We start from the raw sequence: 18,996 nt of genomic DNA, 5'->3' as shown, positions 1-18,996 counted from the left end.
ACAATAAATCAAGGACGGTACAGGTGGCTAGACGACTGGATGTTGAAGGAATTCACACCTGGGATACGGAATGTAGGAAGGAGAGAGATCCAGTTTATACAGGCAAGAGAAGTTCTCACGACCAAACTCACAGAGACGGACATCCTCTACACTACCAGCGAATGGGACATGAGGACGGATCTCATTAAGCGACTGGTTCTCCCAGATCTTGTTAAAACAATCAGATCTGAATTTTGGTTATGGTCTATGGACAACAGGATGAACATGACAGAACTCAAGGTGCCGTCAGAGAATGGATGAGAGGAGGGATACCAATGAAAGAATATGAAATACCAGGAACTCGTAGACGAATCATACAGAAAAGGATGGAACATGTGGGTCTACCCTGCAGATTTGGGTTGTCGAGGGTTTCCGTGGAGCGTAGCTGTTGTTGGATTAAGATGAAAATTTTATCGTGACATACCTGCTGTGACACGGGGACTCAGTTTTTGCGGTCTCATCCGAAGGACCACCCCATTTAGCTGCCTCATACATGTACGACAAGCAAAGAGCAATGAGGACCCATTATAACCCGGATCCCCACGGGAATTTTGGGTCTGGATATCCGACCAAAGGGGATAAATCAAAAGAAAAAGAGAACATGTTTGAAGTATTGATTTTTATTTCGTCGGTAGCATTGTGGTAAACTAACACGTCACTGCTCACGTCACACACTACAAACATTTTTGTTTCTATATACAGTAACTGTTTAAAATCATCGTTTCTTTCCCTCTCTCCTCACTTTTTTAAAACAATTGATATCCATGTTTTGATTTATGGCTATTCACTGCATTTAGTATAGTCTTTATAAATTATTCTTAGTTCTGTTATAGGATAAAAAATACCATTGACCTAGATATTCAACAACTTGTTTTAAATGTATACTAAAAGTATACAAACAAATTTCTTGTTAAGCGTCAATAGGTGCTTTCACCTCAGTGGTCTCTCCGCTTATGAGGTTGATCTGTATGTTTTTGGCCATCACGACTCTGTAACTGAAAAACAAATAATGGTATAGTGTCATGTGCACATACTACATAAAAATTAGTAATTTAATGATTAGTAGTTGTTTGAAGTAATATGGATTCATTAAGATATTGCACTTACGAGTGTTCGTTAATTGTCACAACTACAGTAGAATTTGGGTTTCTCCTGTAACACTGGTTAATTCTGTCATTTATCTTTCTGGGGTACGGGTTCCATTTTCCATCACAATCTTTCCACATCCATTGATTTATAGCATTAGACGATGAAACCTCTGTTGCACCATCAGATTCTATGTCTGACGACGGTTCATCATACTTTTTGTCATTTTTGAAATAGCACCCCTTTAATACTTGCAGTCGTTGAGGACTAACCGATGGAGAATCACATGGTTTCCCTCCAGACTTTAAATCATGGTCCCGAGGAGATGCACGTGAAGCGGAGAAACCTATAAATGAAAACGTATTCAATAAATAATGAATATTACCAGGAAAACGTATTCAATAGTTGATAAGTGTTACTAGCTTTCTACAAAGGAAAACGTATACAATAGTTGATAAGTGTTACTAGCTTTCTATAAAGGAAAACGTATTCAATAGTTGATAAGTGTTACTAGCTTTCTATAAAGGAAAACGTATTCAATAGTTGTAAAATGTTACAGTAGGACGATGTAGATATAATAAAGTTTTCATTTTTCTATCAGTGTACTGCATACCATTTTCCGGAGTACAGGAGAATTGCTGAGAGCGATTCAAAATAGCTTTCCTTTTCTGATCTTGAAGATATTCTCGCGATTCTGCTGAGAAGGGATCGCTAAGGAGAAACAAGTAAAAACAACATGCTTTTGAATTGTCCACAAGGTGAAAACAACCTTTCTGGATTTCTTTTCCAGAGAATCATTGTGTTTGAGATACGGGATATATAATCCAAGATTAATCAAGGTAGGTAAATAGTTTTGCAAATACTTGTTCGATGAATAAAAGATATATATATATATATATATATATATATATATATATATATATATATATACCATATCTGAAGATCGAATTTTCCCTGATATCCAAATCTGTAATGACTGGTCTGTCCGTTTGACCATCGCACCTAGAAACGGAGAAATAAAATTAATGAAATAAAACAATAAATATATAATGAAGCAAATCTTATGTGTATTTGTATTACGAACTCTCATTTAATTAAATTAATCAAATATAAAGTCATACACAAACAGTTCCATTGCGTTTTAATCTGTACACCGAACCGAGGGTCCCTTCGCCGCCATCTTGATCTCCCCACTTCCAGTTGGGACCTAAGAAAAATGATTTTTCAGATGTATTCCCTCAATTAGGTTAAGGGCTTCCATAGCGAAATAAATGTATATTCTAATTTTGAGGTGAAATTACACTTTGAATTTACAATTCTAATTATAACTGTATGGTTAAACCCCGAAACAATACTACTCATATGTTGCCTGCGACTCAGCTACCTTACATTTCCCTCATGGGAATTTCCCGTGACGTTGGCTCACTAGAATTTCATTTACTAGTAATCTGACCGGACACAGTTTCTGTACCAAAACGTTTGGGAATTTGACCTATAAACCTTCTAACGTTGTCTACGCTATTGAGAGTAACCTCTGTGGCTTAATGTATGTAGGTGGAACTAATAATGTTCACTTAATAAAATAATATCGGGACACATATTTCAAATAAATAATGGTGGTAACCAACTTCTTTACGAACATTTTAATTCCTCTGACAACACCATCTTGTCCATGAGGTCAGAATTCTAGAAAAATAAATACCATCAAGCACAATCCAACCTTAAGTACCCCTTTTCGTAGATAGTGAAATGATCCTGGGATCAGGACTCTAGGTACTGTGCATTTCCATACGGATGCAATGATAATGTATACAATGTGGGGATTTTGACTAGTCCACAAGGAAGTAAAGTGAATGTGATGGGACTTTAAAGACTTCAACGCAGTGATGGACATCGTTCATACATGTATAAAAGACCAAGAATACAAAATATCACACTTGCTTCGCTTTTACCTTGCGTCAATAGACAATTAGGTCCACATCATATTCGTACATAACTTTACTCTATTCTATTTAGAGTTTTGTATACATTATTTGAACAAACCAAAGCTAGTCAATACTTGGATTTCTCAACACCAGAATATAGACTGAACTTTATGATTATTGATGTGGTCCATCACAGGATCTTTAAACCACCACGGGTTATGGATGATATTCCGTCCTAATCATGGCGCCAGTTCCTTAAACTCAAATTTACTAACAAAGGTGAAGATGCCGTCAACATAAGCAACATTCTTCATCATAAAAAGTTCAGTCTGGCATTCCAGTATATTTTAAGTTCAAGTCTATATCCTGCATTGCTATTTCCTCTATAACTGGTGCCGTCTCAATCTGAGTGAAAAATTCTCAACCGGAAGTAAAGCAAACAAACAAACAGATGGCGAACTTTCATCATGGTTCATAACATTTACCTCGTTTGACCAAACAACCGACAGCTATCATTTCATCTTGTAGTATCCGTGGTTCGTCACATACTGTGATGTCATATTTGTCTTTTTCGTTTTCTGTTGATCCGTATCTATATCCATATATCGAACCAGTATCCCATTTCACCTTTAGCCATCCACCTGTAGAAAATTTCAAATTAATTATATAGCAAGGTAATGTTGGTTCAGAGAGCAGAAATGGTCAACATGAACCAATAGCTTTCGTGATTCCTAGGAATGCAAGGCATGCAAATGGTAACGTCCACTCATGCATTATATATTTACAGTCATTCGAGTGTCCGACGACTGTGCCGGGTCCATAACTGTCTTGATTATTCCATTCCCAATCAGGCCCTCTTCTAACTCTTGTCCCCAGGGAGGGCATGCGTGGATCTCTTTCTTTAAACACATGCTCAGATGCATCGAGTTCTTCTTCCATTATTTCATCCCACGAATTATATAATCCTTTCTTTGAACATATATCAAGAATATCATCCTGCAAAAGACACCCAGTATAAAGGTTTCACTGAATCAGAATTATTTTATCATGAAGTGATTCTATAGAAGGTTTGTTACTTGGAATGCTATCGTTAACTTCCCATATTTATGTAGAATATTCCATTATCACCTGCATATGGTGTTTATATATCTCAACTGATTCGATGTGCAAGAGCTTGTTCTGCGTATAGTCAGTTTGTAAATCGAGGTAAGCTGCTGACAAACAAGTTGATGGTACAGGGGTTTCAACAGTATCGATTGAAGGCAGCATTTCGCAAATTCTATGGTCGTTATAACGATCTAGTTCGTCAATACAACCTATCATTGGGTCAAATGCTGTCTGACGTATTTCATACCGATTGTTAAGCCGTTCTTGGCACACTGATTTTGACTGCGGATAACTCCGTTTACCTGAACAGGATATAGGGCTCACGGCGGGTGTGACCGGTCGACAGGGGATGCTTACTTCTCCAAGGCACCTGATCCCACCCCTGGTGTGTCCTGGGGTCCGTGTTTGCCCAGCTATTTATTTTGTATTGCTTGTAGGAGTTATGAGATTGATCACTGTTCGTTATCTTCACCTTTCATCATATCGTTAGAATAGTTCTAGATTTTTGTGTCACATTACCTGATCCATTTCGGTGAAATCTTCGTCAGGAAATGTGCATGCCAACGACATTAATACCATGTCTCTGTCATTATTATCATTCTTCATCGTGAAGGACAACATAGCCGCTGTTTGCTTTAAAACGAGAATATGATATCGTAGGCATCTTAAAATGGTACAGGTTCGAAGAAATAATGATATACAGTAAACACAGTTACAGCGAACACACAGGAGAGTGATTTTCATTCCCTCTAGTTTTAAATCGTATTACAAATACATGTATATTGAATATAGCGAATTACGTTTTTAATGAATCAAAAGTGTTCGTTCCCACCACTTCGTTATAAGAGTGTTTGACTGTAATGGAAATGGGCAGTATTTTATCAGTTTTACTCAATGAGATATATCTGCAGTTCAGAAGAATTCTAGGATTGCTTAAAGAAGGAAATGCTCCTACCATATTCTTAGAGTATTTTGCAAATTGTTTAGCCTCGGATGGATACACTATCTTTCCTCCTCTTGACTGAGCGCTGATAAATTCCAAAAGTACCTTAAACGAGAGATTACAGTAGTTTCATGAAGGTTATTGTACGATGGGGGTGTGAAATTACATCTATAGGTAGGCTGTGTGAACAGTTAAGAATGATATATAGAGTGACCACTGTACTGACCACATCCGGGTCCTTTCCTACGGGTATACAAAATATTGGATGACGTCTACCGATATTCCTCGTCACTTGCAACAGGTGACCTTTTTCCTAAAAGGAAACAATAAACGTGTATAGAAATCCATACAGGTGACCTTTATCCTAAAAGGGAAAAAGTAAACGGGTATAAAAATCCATATGGGTGACCTTTATCTTAAAAGGAAACAGTAAACGTGTATAGAAATCCATACAGGTAACCTTTATCCTAAAAGGAAACAATTAATATGTATATAAATCCATATTACAAATTGGTTTTGCCAGACATTTTCACCCAACAATTCTGAAATACCTCATCTCCTTCAGAAAGAGGCGAATCCTCACCATCATCAGTACATGTAAAATCTGTAGGGCGTCCATCCGAAATTAGAATTATTCGTGGATGAATATGGAATTCGCCCATTCTTCTGTTGTGGCCTTCAAAGGGAAAAATAAATTATCAACGAAAATGAAACTAGATGCTGTCATGAAATAGTAATACCTGTACGCAAGTGTTTGTCTTTGATGATCTTGAAAATAGAATATTTGCATGACCTGGGCTACCAAAATAAACAGATCAGACATGCTGATAGAATTATATAAAACCGTTATTGTGTTAATAATGAGGCATAAGAGGCTACGTCAGAGAGTCAGAGAGAGAGAGAGAGAGAGAGAGAGAGAGAGAGAGAGAGTAAATATCCTAAATGTATTTATATCGCTCTATCAGCATGTTTCTGTTGATCGCTCAAGACATCCAAACTTTTTGTTTTAATATTCAATGTTCTATACCTATTCTGTCAACTGAAGCACCGTGTTCAGGAAGCGTGATGCTTTGTCCTTACTTGTTACCAATCATCGATAACTATTGATTTGATAAATATGAATACAACGGTATGTAGGATTGGGGAGTAACAAATTATTTGGTATGGACAAAAATCTTTTGATCGAGGTGTAAACGATGTACTAATTAGACGTGAGGATGAGCACGCGGCGTTGATTTGCAGTATCGTCAAAATGTGTTTCAAAACATATGTTAACCCTATGATGATAAAATCGTATGTTAAACATATGATTAACATATGAATATCCAATAATATACTACACATATGTTGTAATTTTATCTGTGTATCACTATATCCAAAATTATTGAGCAATTTGAAGGGGGGGGGAGGGGGGGGGGGTAATCGCTTCATTGGAATATTGCAGGGATCTTACATGGATTGCTCTTCAACTCTTCGCAGTAAAACATAAATCAGTGACGTATACTTGCCTACTGTGCTCCACAAAATGTTGTTCAAAGTTAAAAATGGCTTACCACCCTTTAATCCTCCAATCGAAAGAAAAATTGCTGCAACCAAGGGAGATAATCCTCCAAAATCCACGTCATCTTATGTAAAATAGAACATAGATTGTCATAGAACTTTCAATCACACAATACCATGAGAATTATATCGTAAGTACAGAATTTTTTTTAGCAGTAAATTGTTGTGAATGATGAACATATTAGTGTCCTTTTAATGTTGATAAGAGAAATTAAGGACAGGCTTCATACCAGTGATGTCCCTTCAATTCAGTGTAATGCTTTAGTAATCTCAAAAGCATCACCCCTACCTGATTCATTAAAGGGTATTTACTTTTCACTATCTTTTCTTCATTAAACTATACATTAAAAGATGTTTTGTTTTTCCAATGAAAATGAAAAGTTGAAGACAACGAACATTGGTCACATTCACAGCTCCTTTAAAGAATTCAAAATTAAGAGTAGGGCAAACACGGACGCCTGAACACACACACATTATCGAGAGTAATCTGACACCCAATGAGCCAGTGGTAGACGTTTTGTCAATTGCAGATTAATAGGTGAATTACAAAATAATGAAACTGTGTACTGAGAAAATGTAAATAATATTATGAGCTGAATCAGCTTATACCTTTAGTGTGTCCAAGGATCCGTGTTTGCCCAACTCCCTATATCTTGTATTCCTTATAGAAGTTATGAGATTGATTACTGTTTGTTATCTTCATCTTTCAACGAATGAATATTTTTGGAAATCTATTATGCAAGTAACACCTCACGAAATGTTATAGTGACAAAGCAACATAGGGAGCGCTATACAATTTCTCTGCATAAACTTCCTTGTTATTATATGCAGCGTAATACACATATGAATAACAGTTACAATTTAATGGTTATTTATAGTGAATTTACTTACCTATACAGTTTTTGATATCAGAGTATTGATTTGAATAATAATGCTGAAATCTGGTGTTCTTTCCACAAACAATGACACACACGTTCTCGTCTATGTCTGGGTAACAGGCATACTCTGTAAGAAATTATGTTAGGGAATATTTTACATGTTTACGAATTACAGGTATATATATTCTAATTTCTTATTGTGTATCATGTAGATTTAACAACAATGAAACAATGGGGGTACACATACTATCATTGGTTTTAAATCTCCATACTACAAAGTCTAAAAACATGCATTACTTTTATCTATTTCATCGTTTCTTTTGATAGATCCGTAGGGTCCCATTCAAGGCGAGATTTGGTGTACTTTATTATTAATAAATCAATGTAATTATATACTCTATAACGGTAACTTCATCTAAAGAAAATCTTACCGTCTAGTATAGTCTTAAATACATCTTTCATCTGAGTGAAGCCGTCTTCCCCAAGACTTGATGATGTGTCCAATATAAAGACATTACAGGGGCCTCTTCCGTGTTGATACCGTCGTCTACTATCTCAATATTAAAAGATCAATACAAAATCAATCCTTTTAAAAAAATTTCTGGATACAGAGTGCACTTTATTGATTTATGGAAGGATAGATATATACCGTATGGGTTTTTTTTCCACTGGGTGATAAATTTGGCTTATATTATCGGTTAGATAGGTTTCCGCCAAAAGTTCACTCGCCAAATATGCACCCAATTGTGACTTCAGTATTTGCAGGAGAGATAAATCTTCCTTGTCCGCCAAAATTTATTCCGCTAAAATTATTAGCTTACATTTGAGCCAGCAAATCGCCAAATTTTAGACCCGCGGAAAAATCCGCTATACGGTAACAGAAAATTAAGATCTACAGTATACGTATATTTTTAGATATCAAGGGCGTACAATTTCGATGTTAGTTTTATGAAACACTAAAAAGACTTTATATATAGAAATACAACTTTTAAAATTTGAAATTCAGTGCAGATCTAGAAGTTTGTCTCACCTGTTTACATATTAAAATATAATTACTATCATGCTACGCTGGATCCAAATTTACACTTAAGGTAGGTCCCTAGTCCTGGACCTACTTGTGATTTCTCAAAAATTTGAGTTTAAATACTTAGATTGTTCATTTGAGGGTATGATAAAAACAAAAAAATGGGGGGTTGTCAGTATAATGAGTAAATTATGGTATTTTTATTACGTGCACCCCCATTTGTCAAACGGCAATATCAAAATTCATTGAAGAAGTCCTAGAATATGTCCATAAAATTTTGTTTGAGGTATGATGCTGCAATTTTTTTCCTCAAATATGAAATAAATATGTTTAACTAAATAATTAAAAGTGAAATTTTAACACAATTTCATGTTTTTTAATAATGGTGGTACAAAATTGAACTCAATACAGGCCCTCGGCAGTCAAAAATACGGCACTGCAACACCACTAATATGAATATTTAAAAAATTTGACTTGTGATTTTTCATTCAAACTCACATATTATGTTCATATATGAATGCTTGTTAAAATACATTTTAAAAATCTGCCCTTTCTCAGCATAATATTTTCACAGCATCTCAATTTATATTTACATTTTTTGGCCAAAATAGTCATTTTGAAGATGATTTTCACATAATAGAAGAAAACAAATATATAACAAGATAACAAATATATAACAAGTGCAGAATTGTTTTATTTAATTCCACAAGTGCATTATCGCATATCATGAATTTTTTTTTAATTTACAGATAATTTTAACATGTAATACCCCTGTATATCAATTAAACAAATATGTACCTCTGGTTTTATGTGTGAATTAGATGACAAAAAATGGAAAGAAGATTGGAGCCATAGTCTACTCAAATATAAGTGATTGAGTGTTATTGTATTCATTTTACTAAATTAAAAAACATACAGGTAAATGTAAAAATATGTTTGATAATAATAGTACGTGAACCAATACCAGAGTTCGATCCGGACATGACGTCACGCTACTAGACCCCTACTTTAAGCAACAATGTATTTAAAAACAAACTTTGAAAATGTCATAAAACACTTAAGCAAAATTTAAAACAAACTTTCGATAGGAAAATGTCATCAAAGGGGCCATGGCACTTGAATAAGGAGAATAAGTCCTACGACTTTATAATGGTTAGCACAACAAAGCTTGACCCCAACAGGTTTTCATTTGGACGAAATAGGATTTAAACAAAACTGCTTGCCATGTGTTTCACTGAACACTCATTCCAGAATCCTGGATCAATCACCATTTCTTGACACGTGATGTAGTGTAAACACAAGCAGAAGATGAATAAAAGGTGCCATTAATAATATACACAATGTATAACGATGTTGGTTTTGATTTTTATTCAACACGATGTGCGTTTCCATACCTCCACGAAGGTGTTGGGAAAGAAAACTCATTCGATAAGTGTCATGTCGAATCAATTAAAACCTCAAGTTTCCCTATGTCTCATTGATGGTAACTTACTATTTTCAGCTTCAATATGTGCTTGTTCTTGCCAAAGCTCCTGTACTTTATGGAATTCTAAGGCCATTTAGAATAGATCTTCATTGGATATACCAATGTGCAAATCGATGGCGCAATGCCTGTAAACAAAAGTAAAATTTCAGTCTCAGCAGATAATGACAAACCAAACCGCTCGCGCCGGTAAGTGAGAAAGTTTCCCAAGTTTACTTTCGGAAGGTCGGTGGTCTCTTCCCAGGTACATTGTATCTGGGTTCTCTCTTCCACCAATAAAAACTGGGCGCCACCAGATAACTGAAAAGTTGATGAGTGTGGCGGAAAACACCAATCAATCAATCGATCGATTTCATCGGATTCACTTCCTTTAATTTGCAAAAATCAGAATGTTGTAATTTTAAAAGATATCTGTCGCTCGCAAAGCTTTGGAGCTTAAATCTTTATCAGGGGAAATGCATAAGCGAGCATTTAGATCTACCTCCCAAACATTTGACGTCATAAGGGATTGAATATATACGGTGTGACCGTTGGACCGAGCGAAGCATGATATGGTCATTGGTGTGTCCCAAGTGATAGTCATAATTCTGTTCAGTACATTACAATTCATTTAAAACTATGTATTATTTATGAAATCCCCCTTGCGCTAAACGCCCAGTATCAAAGGGGGGTATCTATGAGGATAATTACAGGATCCACCTATTCCTTTAACGCGGAGAATATAGCACCAACCGACGTAAACCGTGCATAGTGACGTCAGATGTGGCCTCGACTTTTTTCTTTGTCTTTCAAACCAAGCAATTATAAACAATAATTCATTTCAAAATATATATTATTTATGAAATTTTCCTTTTAAGGGGGATATACGAGGATAACAGTTCTACAAGCTCCGCCTATTCATTTAAAGCGGGGAATATAATGCCAGCCGACGTATATCATGCATAGTGGCGTCACATTTAGCCTCGATATTTTTCTGTTTCAAATCAAACAATTATAAACAACAATACACCCCGTTTGCAATTTAAAATTCAGTTAAAACAAAACAAAATTAACCAATAAATTCAAAGTGGTAAAAAGTGAACGTAAATATATCGTATATTCTTATTTAAAGATACTCATGAACTCGTTCATCTATTTAGTCGTATTACTGTTGATTGGCTAAAGACTGTAACAATGATAATCATACCATTCATTTTTAACAAACTGGGTTTTTGAATTACAAATTGCACGTTAGTCTCGTATTTTTGGCATTCAAAATTAAAACACGAATAACTGTAGAAGCAACTAATGAACAAAGCATAATGGCGGCGCCCATATGGATCACAAAATTTTCAGTGAATGTATATAGAGATTATCTGTATTCATTTACAGATTTTCTCATTTTTTATTTTACGTATACGTGTTACCTTTAGAGCCTTGCTTCCTGGACGGGCCTTCGGCCCGTCCGAGCTTTGCTCGGTATAACTAGTTAGTGAGCAAAGTGAATATATAACTAGTTAGTGAGCAAAGTGAATATATAACTAGTTAGTGAGCAAAGTGAATATATAACTTGTTAGTGTAGAAAGCATGTCCAGAAAGCTGCCTAGAATGATACGAGAAAGCGGAAGAAAAAAGCGATTGAAAGATTTGTTTCTATTTGTCCTACCTGGTATCAGGAAATAGAAAAGTTCGGTGTGTTCTTGCATTATTCCCTGATTTTTAAAAATTTTAATTGTCAAAATATATCCGTGCGTAATATGTTTTACGGCGTGACCGTGTTTGAGGGCGAAGCAAAAAAGTTTTGGCATTAGTATCTATATCCAAAACAGGACCAAAAACAACCCGAAGTTAGCACGCGGACGGAGCTGTATCAAAGCATCCTAATTTTGGACATTTGATCCGCCTATATATTGAACGCGGGAAATATAACGCAATTGATGTAAACAGTACATTGTGACGTCATATTCAGCGTCGTTATTTAGCAAATTTACAAACATAGCGTTTGAACCACAACAAAAAACATGGCATTAATTGTGGAGTGATTATATATGATTAAGAAAATAAGATTTACACGCTTTTACGAATTTTATGTAACATCTCAGAACGACGTGAACTAGGGTAGACGAGATTCAAAATGGAGGAATACATGTCCACGCGCTAATATTCGAATCGACGCCATTGGTACCAAACTTTTCAAGTTCCATAGGTATGGTTTAATTTTTCATTATTTTCCTATATTTCCCTTTTAAACGTGTATATACGTGTTACCTATAGGGAGAGCTCCGCTCTCACGGCCCTTCGGGCCGTGAGAGGGCTTCGCCCTCTATTAATGCCTCGTTCACACGAAGAATTTAATTCGCATTAAACGTAAGTTAATGCGAATTAAATCTGAACCGCGTTCACACGGAGATTTTAATGCGCATTAATTTACTTCGAATTAAAATTGACGTCGCGATTTAATGCGAATTAAATTTACTTCGCATTAGCTCCGTGTGAACGCTAAGCGAAGCTAATTCGAATTAAATGTAGACGCATGCGTAATGGCCAATTTGGGTCACATGCATCATACCCATGGTCAGCTATATATATTAATGTTAGTTTTGTACGAAAAACTAAGCAAAATGATAATAATCACTAAAAACATGTACAAACAGCATGTCATTAGATAACGTCAGACGTAAATCTGTGCTCTGCATAGACATACTGAGTAATACATGTGGAAGGAATTGTTTTTAAATACGACAACAATGTTTTAAAATAGTGATAATATGATTTTCTTTTTTACATTTTTTAAAACATATGCCGCTCATTGTTAATTTTTATACCATATGACATCACAGTAGACTTATAATACGTATTAGTAATTAAGTATGGTTCCATGTAAAAATCAGGCAGAGGGTGATAAGTCGACCGTCAGGGATCGAGCCGATACTTATATATATTGTAACATTGTTTATAGGAAATCATTCGGTGATAATATTTTTTTCATATGACGCACCTTCACAGAGCTGTGTTACTAAAAATAGAATACCCATGTTTTGACCAAAATTGACTCATAAAAATGCTATATATTCTTAAAGGCTTTGTTAAATGAAAAGATCATACATTTTCAAATGGCTTATATAAACGCTATTTAATTCGAATTAATTTAATGCGCATTATTTTACTTCGCATCAAATTTGATGCGAAGTAAAATTTAATGCGCATCCGTGTGAACGAGGCATTAGATATTGAATAAGAAATAAAGATGAGGTACAAAAATACAGTAAGTTACGAAAAATGATAATTTCCTTGAGTTGAAATATTGAAAAACTGTTTGATCACTGTTAATTATTTTCACTTTTTCATTTGGGCATTTATTTGAGACTCATTGAAGTTAGAGATGATCTTAATGAGGATGATGACCAAATTTCGTAGCTGAGTGAATATCATGTTTCGTCATAATGACTGATCTTTTTTTTTTCAAATCACAAACGGAAAAATGGATGCCAGTAATATATTCTCTTCATTTTAAATACATTTGTATTTTGCACTGCCTATTCGATTAACTCCTTGGATAAACTTGTTTAAAAGATGACCACTTGGTAGGTCTTTAAGGTAGATCTATACTCGGCCTAAAATGGACTCAATCATTAAAAAATTGCCTTTACAAGATAAATATACATTCCAGTAATAGATAGACATTGAAAATCATATATGATTGATCACTGTTCGTTATCTTCACCTTTCATATGTTGACATGCTATTTTCATTGTTATTGCTTCTCAAAAGTATATATGCACCCCATCAACATTAAGGAAAATGCAATCCTCCTTCTTTATGTTTTTTTTTTTATTAATTATTATTTTCCCAAACAAATGGGCTGTAATAAGCAACATAGACTATATACCCTTTATTAAATGGTATGTAATAATTCATTCTAATAAATAGGAATAAATATTTTCAAAATGTATACTTTATGAGCCCAAACATGTTTAAGGAAATACTGTAGGAAATTCCATTTGACGTTAATATTGGTCTTTTACCTAATTTTTATGTTTTTGATTTACAGATTCTTATCTTAGAATAAGGATTTGAGTAAGAAAATCATATGCTGACGTATTATTTTAGAAGCTATCAGCTCTACAACAAGTACACCCCCTTAAAATCTTGAAAAATTATACATTATCATATTTTCGTAAGACATGTGAAGTTTGAGCATATTTACAAACTTGAATAATAATTTGAACTATCCTAAACTATATCTATTATAAGATACATGTGGTTTACAATTAAATTTTACATTTTATCTGAAAAAAATATTCTAGAGAGGCTTTGCACAATGTAAATGTAAAACGAAAGTAACAAACTGAATTTTGATGATTTTGCTTAAATGATTAATGTATACGTGTAATGTGTGATATATCTTATATCCTAAAACAAAATTTTATATGAATCTCTACAGGTCATGAAATCATTTACATTTCTACAAATAATGTGATGCTCAACCAAAATTTTTGAAATTGGATATACAACATGTATGTACATGTACACGCACACTACTTACGCCGGTCTAAGTAGATGCAATCTCAATAAGGGACTAATATATGACGCCCCAATAATTTTGAAAAAGGAGAGAGGATGAGGAAAAAAATAGACAATCATGACGGTCGGTGAAATAAAACAAATTATTTGCAGCTGATCTTTGAATCTTGCGTCAATATCTGTAACATTGTAGCAGCGAACACAACTACGATATCTATGGTCACTGAAGCAGCAAAATGTAAACCTTTCTTTTTTACACGAGCGTACCATGTATTTGTTGATGATAATTTGGAACCTATTCTAACCCGGATCATCACAAAAGAAATATTATCATGATGCTCGTGGAAATCTGAATTGGCCCGACCCCCCCCCCCCCCCCCTTTCCCATCTGTCTCCCCCACTTTCTGATGTCCCGCAATTCCATAGGTTGAACATTTGGATCATAGTAAACCTTTTACATACATAAATAGTTAATGTACACTGAATGCCTCACGGAAATGTACAATGTAAATGACACACCCTCATCCACCAAAATATTGTTTGTTCTCCAACCGATTTTTTTCTAAAGCTATAATCATCTCTATCTCCCACTTTTAAAAACGCACCACAAAATCTCAACTTAAGATTTGACTGATAGGAAGATTAGAACACCCAGGAAGGAATTGATATCGGATACTCATATCTCGTATCGCCATGTAAAAATCAAATGGATATCGTTAAAATATAACATTTCGGAAAACGGAAGCGTGGTTCCGCATTTACATTTGATTGTTACGTAGGCCAAGTATAAGTCTACTTTAAAAGTACAAATTTCGCAGAGGTTTCATTTTTCCAAGTGCTTTTCAATCGATATGATATTTTTACATCAGTTAAATGGTTTAGTTTTAAATTTCACAATATTATATTTTCCATGCATAACGATTTTCTCTGATGTGTTACATTTACACCTATCCCAAAGTCAAAAGGCGGGGATGATCGGTCAACAGGGAATGTTTGCTCCGCCTAGGCACCTGATCCCACCTGATCCCACTTCTGATATTTTCAAGGGTCTCTGTTTGCCCTTGCCTTAAATTTTTATTCTGTGCAGGATTTATGGGATTGACCACTGTTCGTTATCTTCACTTGTTGATGTTGACAACGCTAGCATTTGATGAATGCAGCAAAATACTTTTAAAATCTTTAAGGCTTTTGTGTGTCTGATATATTAAACTTTTTTGTATCTAATATATAAATATTCTCGAGTAGAAGATTGATAAGTGTTGCAATTGTATGAAATGAAACTGCAGAAGCTTGTGCAATGGAAAATAAGGGAAAGTAGGATTTAGGAGACTAATCACTGTTCGTTACCATACTGTGTCAGGACATATATGATGAGTCACCAGAAAAAACAGGTTTGACGATTTTTAAAACATCTTTTGATAGGTAAATAAAAGAATGAAATAGGACTCATGGTGGGTGTGACCGGTCGAAAAGGGATGCATACCCATCCTAGGCACCCACCTTTTGTATATTCAGGGGTCCGTGTTTGCCGAATTCTTTATTTTGTATTGCTTAAAGGAGTTATGAGATTGATCACTGTTCATTACCTTCACCTTTCATATATCATTGATTTTTTTTAATGAAAGGTCAAGATAACGAACAGTGATCAATCTCATAACTCCTATAAGTAATACAAAATGAAGAGATGGGCAAACATGGATCCCTGGATATAGCAGAGATAGAATCAGGTACATGTACCTGGGAGGAGTAAGCATCTCCTGTCGACTGGTCACACTAACTGTGAACCCTATATTTTGATCAGGTAAACGAAGTAATTTGTAGTCAAATGAATGTGCCAAGAAGGGGATAACAATCGGCATGAAACACGTCAGACATCATATGACCAAATGGTAGGTTGTATCGACAAACTAGATCATTATAACGACCATAGGATTTGCGAAATGCTGACTTGAAACAAGACTATTGAAAGCCTTGTGACACAAACTTTTTTGCCTTGATTTTCCTTTTTGTTTTATTTTACTTCCACTTCTATGAAAAGTCAACTTTCTTTAAGTCATCAATCAGTATTTTTTTTACTGTGAATCCCCATCCTTTTTATTTTCTCATTTTGATATTTGTGAAATAATTTTGAAAAGAATGCGACTCTTTCTGCGAAAAAATATGACCTTTTTTACAAGAAAATCTGAAATGTTTGGTATTTTTATAATGATTATGGTCTCGAAAGACGAGACACCCCTCCCTCGAATGTATGGGTAAGTCGTGAAAACGCATTGGGATATCTAAGTAGAAATGGTTTGAATAAGTATAAATGTTGCGAAAAAGGGGACGCACTGTAACAGAACATTAAGTTGATTTCAATTACTAAACAACACAATTAATCGTGCAAGCATTATGTAAAATCATGTCATGCATCTGGCTTACCCGACATACAAGCTCAGCCTTCATGTTGTGGTATATCAGTATCGTATTTCCCTATTTTCATTTTAATGTATAACTTCCCTGTTGTTAATTTCCTGTCAACATTGTTAGGAGGTACTCTACATCGTCATAATGGCTGAGTGCCTTTTAAGACATGGATGAAAATATAAATATCATCAATATTTGTCTATTCATTTCAAAATCATCGCCTAGCTGAGTAGGTTGGTAGGTTAGTATATCGATTGCTGAACTCTAGATCGCGGGTTAGACTCCAGCAGGGTTAAGATTGTTTTCCAGAGTACTTTTTACATTTTTTGACTAGACAAAGTAAACTTGGAAGTTTTGAATTTCAAAATATTGTTGTACATATCCTCCACTTTTCATCCATATCAAATCCGGTGTAGCATACCTCTTTAAAAGAATAATTCTTTTTGCATATACATTAGAAATATTGATGCTGAACTGGAAAGGACAGTTTGTCACTAGAATCCTAGTTCACATATTACTTAACACACTGGTAGGGCTGTCACGGTTCCAAAAAATTTCGGGTCGGGTCGGTTCTAATTTTTTTTTTTACTTCGAGTTCGGGTATTTCGGTTCGGGTCTATATAACTATTTTAAGAATCTAATATACAGTTAAAATCAAAAACCTTTATAATGTATTTAGTCACAATAATTACTCGGGGACGTGGACTGAGGTTTAGACTCGACATCCATGGTACTAGAAACAGCATTGTCACTTCTACTCGTTTCCATCCATGCTTTCAATGTTTTGTCATTGACGATGTTGCTCCTGTGGCGTATTTTCAATGCGTCCGACATATCTTACATGTACTGTCATTATTTACAGTTTTGTCGACAATGCCATCATTTAACAATTGATCAAAATACCGCCACCTTTGAGGATTTTGGCGACATAATGATTCTATTTGAAAAACCAAACCCGAACCGAAATACGGAAAAATGGAACCGAACCCGACCCGAACAATACGACCCGCGGTTTTCGGTTATTTCGGGTACCCGTTGCAGCCCTACACACTGGGTATTCTTTCTTCTTGTTTTCAGATTATTGTTCGCAGTAAAAGTTTTAGTCTTGCATAAAAATAAAAGAAAATGATTTTAAGTTCTTTTTTAAAATGAATATTACTCGAATTCGATCCACTACAACTAACTCCTGTTTGACGCGTTTAACATGTGGGTTATCAGGTGTGTAGCCTATTTGAAAAAGTGAAAAAAACGAACAGTGATGAATTTTCTGTAGAGAATACATAATTAATAGTAGGACAAACACGGACCTTAACACATGCCAGGAAGAATTTATGAATCTAAAGCAAATTAAATCTACTTCTTTATTTTTCCAATTGCTTATTATCATGAAAAGCAAAATGAAATGCAAAACACCCTCTAATATGTGGAAGGATGATAGTTGCATATCGAATGAACGATCTGATTGTAATAATCGGTGATATCGACGCCTATTCATTAAAACATATTTCGTAAAAACATAGGTATGTGAATGGTCATTCATTACATGCATCTGTGGTCAATGAAAGGTGAAGATAACGAACAGTGATGAGTCTCATAACTCCTACAAGCAATACAAAATCGATAGTTGGGCAAAGACGGACCCCTGGACACATCAGAGGTAGGATCAGTTGCCTAGGAGGAGTAAGCATCCCCTGTCAACTGGTCACACCTGCCGTGAGCCCTATATCCTGAATAGGTAAATGGATTTATCTGTAGTCAAACTCAGTATACCAAGAACGGCTTAACAATGGTATGAAACACGTCAGACAGCATTTGATCCAATGATAGGTTGTATTGACGATCTAGATCGTTATAACGACAATAGAATTTGCGAAATACTGACTTCAATCGATATTGTTGAAACCCCTGTATCATCAACTTGTTTGTCAGCAGCTTACCTCGATTTCAAAACTGATCATACGCAGAACAAGCTCTTGCATATCGAATCAGTTGAGATATGGAGAAGCTGAAATCATCCCGTTTGTCATACAGTCGAGTTGTCA

General features: G+C 35.1%; 1 protein-coding gene across 3 annotated transcripts; it reads right to left on the bottom strand.

Moving 5' to 3' along the window:
- Window positions 1-643: 643 nt before the first annotated feature.
- Window positions 644-17,075, bottom strand: LOC125652127 (uncharacterized). Of its 3 annotated transcripts, XM_048881099.2 has the most exons (17): window positions 16,970-17,001; window positions 11,691-11,736; window positions 10,055-10,173; window positions 7,970-8,092; window positions 7,552-7,665; window positions 6,654-6,725; window positions 5,652-5,776; window positions 5,327-5,413; window positions 5,113-5,205; window positions 4,677-4,790; window positions 3,836-4,046; window positions 3,536-3,691; window positions 2,247-2,332; window positions 2,057-2,127; window positions 1,739-1,836; window positions 1,147-1,471; window positions 644-1,034 (listed from the first exon to the last, which is right to left on the bottom strand). In XM_048881099.2, the coding sequence occupies exons 3-17, from the start codon at window positions 10,119-10,121 to the stop codon at window positions 950-952; spliced, it is 1,827 nt and encodes a 608-aa protein (XP_048737056.1). In that variant the 5' UTR covers window positions 10,122-10,173; window positions 11,691-11,736; window positions 16,970-17,001; the 3' UTR covers window positions 644-949. The 3 variants fall into 3 exon arrangements, with proteins under 3 accessions (XP_048737056.1, XP_048737055.1, XP_048737059.1); XM_048881098.2 differs by lacking the exon at window positions 11,691-11,736 and having other exon boundaries at window positions 16,970-17,075; XM_048881102.2 differs by lacking the exons at window positions 11,691-11,736; window positions 16,970-17,001 and having other exon boundaries at window positions 7,970-8,088.
- Window positions 17,076-18,996: the final 1,921 nt, after the last annotated feature.

Source organism: Ostrea edulis, chromosome 5 (assembly GCF_947568905.1).
Source record: "Ostrea edulis chromosome 5, xbOstEdul1.1, whole genome shotgun sequence".
NCBI classification, from domain to species: Eukaryota; Metazoa; Mollusca; class Bivalvia; order Ostreida; family Ostreidae; genus Ostrea; species Ostrea edulis.
The sequence above is the reverse complement of the archived record's forward strand: the minus strand, read 5'-3'. Positions and strand labels throughout refer to the sequence as shown.